The 8,334-nt window shown below is 42.7% G+C and overlaps 1 protein-coding gene across 1 annotated transcript; it reads right to left on the bottom strand.

The window, feature by feature from the left end:
• Positions 1-1,288: 1,288 nt before the first annotated feature.
• Positions 1,289-7,944, bottom strand: gdf6a (growth differentiation factor 6a). Its single transcript, XM_044359365.1, has 2 exons — positions 7,394-7,944; positions 1,289-2,892 (listed from the first exon to the last, which is right to left on the bottom strand). Exons 1-2 carry the CDS (start codon positions 7,752-7,754, stop codon positions 1,904-1,906), a joined length of 1,350 nt encoding a protein of 449 aa, XP_044215300.1. The 5' UTR covers positions 7,755-7,944; the 3' UTR covers positions 1,289-1,903.
• Positions 7,945-8,334: the final 390 nt, after the last annotated feature.

Below are 8,334 nucleotides of genomic sequence, written 5' to 3'. Positions count from 1 at the left end.
TAAGAAAGTGTCTATGAAACATGGTGTTGAAAATTGTCACAATATAGTTGTTTTCTTACATTTTTCTTTGAACGTGATTCAGTATCAGTTTGTTCTGATGGTTAATGAGGAACGTCATCATCATAAACCAACATGTAATTTAAGCATATTTTTTTAATAATTGAGCAAGAAACAACTATAATGAATTTTGTTCAGTATGCATGGTTGTAAGCTTAACAATCATACTATAGAAAGTAATTCAGTTCAGGTCTACATGAAAAATTCCAATGATGTGATCTCTTCTTTCATAATCCATGCATTAAAGGAAATTCTTGCCCTCCAATTTAAGTCATAAAGAAATGCCCCACAGTGTTCTTGGTTTTGGAGGTTTTTTAGCAAAGTTAACCCCTCTTAAAACACTTTGACATGAAATGAAAAGAATAGAGAGGAGGGTGGAATTAATCATCAGAGGTACAAGGCTGGTGGACTTGGTTTTGAATTTTATTTGTACAGTAATGGTGTGGAATATTATCCAGTAATATATGTATATAAATGATCTTATATATCATTGTAAAAGCTCTTTACACTCTAACTGAATGCACCTCAAAACTCAGATCCTATATGCAATTATGAGGTAGACATTAATAATGGTATTTTCCACCCTCTGCAAAAAAATATTGAATACACCTTAAATTACTCTTATCAATGTAAGAAATATATGATTATCATGAAACTCTGTACATCACAAATAATAAAATAATTATAGAATAGAAATTATACCGATTTGAGTGCATTTTGTATATTTACAAAGAAATGCAGCATTCTCATTTCTTCATTTCTTGCACTTTGTAAAGTTTTCGACTGTACAAATATTTACAGCTCAAAAATAATGAACAGCAGTGCATTCAAAGCTAATGTGCATTTAAATATCGTCTCGTTTGCGAGTCTTTTATATTTTCGTCATCAGAGAAGACAAACTCTCTTCGCTGACCGCATGTCCTTGGCGCAGTCAGTTGTGGAAGTGCATTTCGTAAAGATGCAGACTTTTGAGCAAAAAGTTCGCCTCAGTAATGTGTGCTTTTTTTTTATTTTTTTTTTACAACAACAACAGGGCCCCAGTCAGGCACAAGTCTGGTTTTGTGTCCTTTCTGTCCGCAAAAGCGCACGACGCCTCTCCCAGCGCCTCTCCACCGGTCTCCAGTAAGGCAAAAAATCTCTTGAAGGCATTACCACCATCATCTTATCTCCTCTCCTCAGACCAGTGTGCGTCCATGTGTGTATGTGTGTGTGTGTGTGTGTGTGTGTGTGTATGTGTGTGTGTGTGTGTGTGTATGTGTGTGTGTGTGTGTTTGGTAGATTAGACATTCACCCCCTTTTTCTTTTCTTTTTTTTTCGGAAAACAGGCACTTGCTCGGGCCTGTAATGACTCCAGCTGGACAGTGGCAATTACGGCCTGGATGCACATACCCAAAAGAGTCCGCCTGGCTGGCAGGATCACACGGCAGAGCTGCAACAAAGCGCTGACGGGCAAACCCCACTGTCCTCTGGCCTCGGCACGAACAGGTGCACAGTTGGACTCAATAGGCTCCCATCTCGCCTTGGTGATCAGTCAGATCACACACCATGTACCCATCCCTTGTGCCATATGGACGCGTCTCACTCTGGGAAAAAAAAAGCCTGTTTGATGAGTGGTAACTTGTTGCATGGATGGGAAATAAGGCGTAACACTTTAAGGCAGAGAGTGTAAATTATTGTGAGTCTGAATAAATAGCAGATATCGCCTCTTGTGTGCATCCCTTTTGAATAAAGACAAGGCGCGTCATGCCTGTGAGAACTTTATATCTTCAATCTGGGACCCATCAAGACTTATCTTTGATTTTTCTGTCTTTTAAAAAAAAAGTTTTGTTTTAATGGATAAGGGCCGCTACCTGCACCCACACTGCTCCACCACCATGTCCTCGTACTGTTTGTACACCACGTTATTGCCCGAGTCTATGTACAGGATGCTGATGGGACTGAGTTTGGTGGGGACGCAGCAGCTGGGTGGGGTGCTGTTGGGGTCCATGGAGTTCATGAGCGTCTGTATGATGGCGTGGTTCGTCGGTTCGAGGTGCGACCTCAGGGGGAAGTCGCACACCCCTTCGCAGTGGTACGCCTCGTAATCCAGGGGCGCAATGATCCAGTCGTCCCAGCCCAGCTCTTTGAAATTCACATGCAGCGCCTTTTTGCTGCACCTGGATTTAGATTTCTTCCCGTGTCTCTTCCCGTGCCGGTTGCTCAGCGCGGTCCTGCGCCGCCGCCGGGGCCCCTCTCCTTTAACCCCCCGCAGCGACACCCCCTCCTCCTCCTCCGCCGCCGCCCTCACCACCGCCTCCTCCTTCTCTCCGACGGACCTCCGCGATTTGATCTTCTCCTTCATCTCGTTGAACAGGTTCTCCCTCTTCTTGGAGCGTGTGTAGGCGACCAGGATGGCCTTCTCCTGCTGGGAACGGCCGCTCCTGTCCAGCCCCAGCTGCCTCAGGTCCACCTCGGTGTCTGATTTGCCGAGAGTGACCCGGAGCTGGAAGCAGAGCTGGTTCCCCTGCTGATAGTGATGAGGATGATGATGGTGGGGGTGGTGGTGGTGATAATGATGATGCTGGTGTGTTTTAAACATTTCCCACACGTCCAAAACCTCCCAGCCGGCCTTGGTGGAGTCCAGCGGGTCCAGCGACCTGGAGTCCAGCAGCCTGTCCGAGAGGCAGGGGTAGAGCTGGATGTCGTAGAGGCCCGTCGTCTGCAGGGAAGTCTGCAAATCCCCGGGCGCTCTCCTAAATATCCTTAATTCCGCCCCGACCAGCTCCTCTTTGTCTGAAAGGGTTGAGACATCAAACAGATACTTTTGTCTTCGCAGAGGAGAGTGCAAAAGATCGTCTGCAAGGATAAAAGAAGAAAATAATTGCAGTCAGATTCACTTAGGGTGTACAGTGTTCAGAGGGAAGGGGGGAGGGAGGGAGGAAGGGAGGGAGGGAGACTCACATTCTCCCACAGAGGCCTTCTCTCTCTCCCCCCTCTCTCTTTCTTGTTTTTCAAATGTCCACCCTGAACCTGCCTGAAACAAACTGCAGCTGACAAGTCCTCAGTTTGGATGAGAATGAAAAAACTTCATGCTTATTGTTGTTTAAAAAAAAAAAAAAAAAAAAACTTTTCCGAGATTTTGAGCCAATCTTGACAATGATTTTCCTCTGATTTCCTCTGATTTAAATCTATCAACCTCAACAGAATCCTCCTGATAAATAAAATCTATTACAAATCCTTAAAACAGACTTTCACAAAGTCTTGTTTTAGACTTTTTTACAAAGTGTGTTTAAAGAAACAGACATTTACAAAGTCTGTTTACAGGCTTCCTCTTCTAGTTCCTCAAGTTTCTTAATTTCATTTCCTGCAAATTTCTTGCACAGGAACAATTTAAAATGATACTGAGATGCAAAGCACACGATGTTCATACAGGAAGCATCTAGCTTGCCCCAAAAACAGTAGATTGTTTTTTTTCTACACTTAATATCTTATTTATCCGCTAATCATCGCTCATTATGAGGCTAAAGTTCGTTTTTTTTTACATTACAGTAACAATAATCCAATAAAATCTGGCGATATTTTAAAGCCACTTTTAATCAAAGTCAGCATGTCTTAATGAAAATAGTTCTGCTTTCATTTTACTTGATGACAGACTGATTATTAATTTCCACCTCCTTGGCAGAGTGGATGTAAACTTTTCCTTCGTTGCAGCTTCAGAGTCTTTAATCCTAGCAGAAGTCAGATCATCAGAAACGTGGTTAGTTTTTTTTTTTTTTTTGAGAGCTCTGGTACAGTTGTAAAGCAAAAAAAAAGAAAACACACACACACAAAAAAAACAAGAGGCCTAGTGATGTGAAGGCCCCTGGGTGCTGCCAGACACAACGGACCAAAGGCGACATACTGTACACTCTACTGAACAATACACAATTAATGCATTATTCCCTGCTGGAGACCCAGGAGGCCTGCAAATATTTCATCAAGGCGAACCAATGAGACTGGAATATAACTCTGTGGAACAATGCATGAGAAGGCGTCAGCGTTTGAAAACAAATATTAAATATCTGCCTGAGTATTTTTAAGTGTGTGTTGTTTTTTTTTTCAAATCAAATTTGAATCAGAATGATTTATGTTTTACAGCATGTGAGATAAAAGGAGTTTCTTCTTATAGTTTTACTGCAAAAGCTTTTGTCTTATTTTCCGCTTGAAAGCTTAAATTCTTTGACCCAAAGGAAATCATTCTTGTAATAGGCATGGGATGTTGTGTTGTTTTCTGCCGTTTTTCTCTTTTTTTTCCGGCATTTTTCCTGCCATCGTCAATCAGTAGTTTGAGTGTCTGTAGAATCCACAGCAGAATTTATCGAGAAAATGTAATTTAACTCAAGAAAACCCATGAAACCAGTTGATTTACGTTGTAAACACGAGAAATGTTGGCTTGTAACTGTCAAAAATTTCCACTTGTTTCAAGGATAATGTTTTCAACTCAATACTGAAATAAAGTCGCCTGTTGAGATGGAAAATGTGTGGCGTGTTTGTCAAAATCAACTTGTTGCCTCGGCTGATCCTCACAATTTCTGGCTGAACGTTTTCTAAGTAAATAAAAGTGACGCAGGTCTAAACGCTCCTGTGATAAAAAAAATTTGTAAAAGTTATTCTAAAGAGATATTTGAATCTGCTTGTCAGTTTCGCTCTGTGAACCCTGCCGAGTCAAACCGTAAAAGCAGATTGAAACCTTGTGCTCGTTTCAGTGACTTTGCGCGTATGGTCTGCATTAGGTTTCTTCTTCTTTTTTTTTTTTTTATAAGACCTCAAACAAATCGAATACAAGTTCACCAAATAATTAACAGTTCTGAATTCCCATCTTCCTCATTAAAGGACTTCCCTTCTTATATTTCATCTCATCCTGCCAACGACAACATTCCCCTTAAAATGCGCCTGCACGGACTGACTGGACAGACTGCTGAGGTTACTGAGAGATATTCGTGTTGACAGTCAAAAATGTACAAAGTTTTCTTAATTTCATTATTATGTAAAGAGACGTTTTTTTCCCATTACGCACAAGATGCTTGAAGGTGGATGGGGTAAAACGCGCTGGATGTTACTGCTAGGTTAAAACGGCATTCGTGCACTTTTGTTTGACCTTGTTGGTTGTATTTGAACAAATGCAAAACATGTTTTTGTCATCTATGCCTCTGTTTAGAGAGAGAGAGAGAGAGAGGTAGAGAGAGAGGTAGAGAGAGAGAGAGAGAGTGAGTGAGAGAGAGAGAGAGGGAGAGGGAGAGGGAGAGAGAGAGAGAGAGAGAGAGAGAGAGAGAGAGAGAGAGAGGCCGGGCTGCACCATCTGCGCTTTAATGAGTTACCCCAAGTGCCAAAAGTAATTTTCAGATTCGGGTTATTCTTTTCTGATCTTGCCTTTTCTGACCTCCAGGAAACACCCTGTCTGGTTTTATAAGCGAATTTCATTTACCTACGAAAGTGTGAAAGCCAAAGAAGCCGTGGATCATAGGTGCACTCAGTAAAACCTGTCGCTGCACGGATGAATAATGCGTGAAAGACGCAAAAGTTGTTACTTTTACGCGTCAAAAAGATGCCCCCATGCGTATTTCTTTCCTGATGGGGGTGATTTAAATCACGAAGCCTCCCAGCTGAGACTCATTCTGCAGGTTAATGCAGTGCAACACTTAAGGGATGCTGGGAGGACTCCAAAAAGAAACGAAGGGCGCTGAGCTGAAAGAACGGGAAGAAAAATAATTTTCCGTAATTAAAGTGGCGGTCGCAAAGGGAGGTTCCGCAGTAAAATACGAACCACTTCACAGCGGAGGAAGTGCTCTTTCATTTTTTTTTTTTTTCTCTCTCTCGTCGTTTTTTGGTGATGTGCCATCGTGGCCGAGCTGGGTCATTATGGGAGAATAGACAGTGTTTGATATGTTATGACATGAACACTCAATTAGATCACCGAGTTCAAATACTCCAATCAGCCGTTCGATGCCAAGCAGCTCTCAGAGGGTCCAGCTCGGGGTCAGAGCCAGTGACACATCACATCAAAATCACAGGAGAAAGTGAGGCGTTTTTCCTATCAAATCAGTTCACACTGCAAGAAATGACCACACGGACGAGCCCTTTACATTCATATTCACTCTTTAAACGTCCTTTTCTGTCTTGAACCAAGTGTGGAGTGAGAATTATTCTCAATGTCCCTTTTTATCCAAGGAATTTGTGTCAAATCTTGAAAAATACGTTTTTACGCTTCACTGAACATACGTCTTGAAACAGTTGATTTGAGGTGGAAATAATTCAAACTGCACCTCACTCCGCTTTGCTAGACAAAAAAAATATGATTTAAGCAGCCGATTCTGGCCTGAGTAACTCGTCAGGATGGATATTTTTTGCAGCGCGCAGTCTGCGTCCCAGAGCTGAGGCTCGGAGTGTTTCAGACAGGAGGGGACGCAAACAAAGATAGCTTTTATTTCTCCTGCAAAGATTAACTCGGCTTATGCCCCCTTGTGTGTGTTGGATGTGTTTGTGTTTATCAGATTGTGTTTGTCCTCACAGACCGGTCAAATCACTTGGTTACACATGTTAACTGACCCAAACACCTGCTTCTCACACCGACCCGCTCTGCCCCGGCCCCCCAGCTGCCTTTGTCAGCACAAGTTGGCCAAGACTGGGCACCATAATGGCAGCAGATTACACTTTTTAATATGTGGCGGGTTTGGGGATTCGGCCTATCTAGCATTTTAAATGCTCATGCTTTGTTTTAGGGTGTTTGTGTTTGGAGAGCAACGAAAAATCGAAAATGAAACAACCACCAAGTGCTGTAATATCCTAAGTGAAAAAAAAGTTTCCTCTCTATTCACGTGGAGGTTGGGAGCGGAATAGTTTTTTGCTGCAGCCTGCACTGACACTGATTTACAGCCTTCATTTAGACAGCGCCTCAATTAGTGTTTTACTGTCGTGTTACCCGGAGGTTAATTTAAGTGTAATATAACTTAATACTTTAATACTTTGTTACACGTTTCTGTGGCTGTGCGCCAAACAGTCCTGAATGCAACCATGAAACGTGAGGCATTGCTCATGAATAACAAATAATCCTGCAGCTTTCAAGACTTTGCTTTTGTTTAACAGTTACTTTTTATGATTTATTGATATTTTTGCGCGTAAAAGTGCGTCTGCACATTATTTTGCCCGATTAAAACGTGCGTAAAAGTAGCCGATGCTCTTGAGTTTTTATACATTACTGTACTTTTTAGCCACTTTTCATCAAAATCTGCACAAGAGGAGAATATTAGTCCGTGGAGAAAAACGGTGTCACAGAATTATGAGACTGAGCTGATGGAGCTGGCAGCGGACTGAAACCAACCTGTTCCTCTGTCCACAAAACTTGTTATGGTGTTGGCAGATTTAGAGGAGCGGAAAAAGCTTGCGTTTAGTCCGAGCTTCTCTGCAGCCGAGTATGTCCTGTATATAGAGAGCATGTATTCATGCGGCACAATATCGTCCTTTAGGTCTTCTTTGTGGTGGCTCACGATAGGATGCGAGGACGCGAAGATGTCTTTTAGGAATTTGGTTGACCTTTGTCCGTTCTGATGATGGATCCTGGCTCCCCTGTTCCTCCTCGGCGCAGAGGGAGAGATGATAGCAGCTGACTGGAAACACGGTATATTCCCAAGGAAAACAAGGAGCAGGCCCAGATAAAGCGTTACGACTCGAGATGCGTCCATGGCTGGAGAGTCACCGGGAGATGTTGAGAAACTCTTTCTCTTTTTTTTCCCCCCCGCACAGTGAAGTTGGTTTCTGGGGGCCGCCGGAGCCGGAGATGATGTGCGCGTCAGGGTCGGAGAGCTGCTACTTTTGCGCTCTCCGGTCGCACCAGAAGAAGTGCGTTTTGCGCTCTGGATTCCACACAAGAGCGGAGAGTGTTGGGCCGAGAGAAACACGCCCACATGGTCGCTCAGTGCAGGGCTTCCCAAACAATTTCATGTCACAGACCTTCAAACAGACGCACACAGAGCCAACTGACCGCCACAAGATACAGACGCAGGAGTCCATGTGGGAACTTTATGTTGTGGGTTTAGCAGCAAATTGATGAACTGTCTACACTATACACCGTTAAAACTACACTAATGTGGTTGACAATAACTTCAAAGTTTATCATTATTATTATTTAGTTATTATTTTTTAGTAAAACAAATTACAGTGAAAATAAACTTTTTATACCCTCAAGAATTAATTTAAACCAGCGATTTAAACTAAAAAGACCAGTTAATACATGTTTCCGTCAACTGCCAAGTTTAAAATGCG

Source organism: Thunnus albacares, chromosome 8 (assembly GCF_914725855.1).
Source record: "Thunnus albacares chromosome 8, fThuAlb1.1, whole genome shotgun sequence".
NCBI lineage: Eukaryota > Metazoa > Chordata > Actinopteri > Scombriformes > Scombridae > Thunnus > Thunnus albacares.
Note: the sequence above shows the minus strand (reverse complement) of the source record. Positions and strands in the feature narration are given on the sequence as shown.

Bases quoted from the DNA above. Each gene is read 5' to 3' on its own strand.
- gdf6a (XM_044359365.1), bottom strand. From the start codon at position 7,754: ATGGACGCATCTCGAGTCGTAACGCTTTATCTGGGCCTGCTCCTTGTT. The intron at 2,893-7,393 runs GTTGGTTTCAGT...TTATCCTTGCAG, and splicing joins TTTTGTGGACAGAGGAACAG to ACGATCTTTTGCACTCTCCT.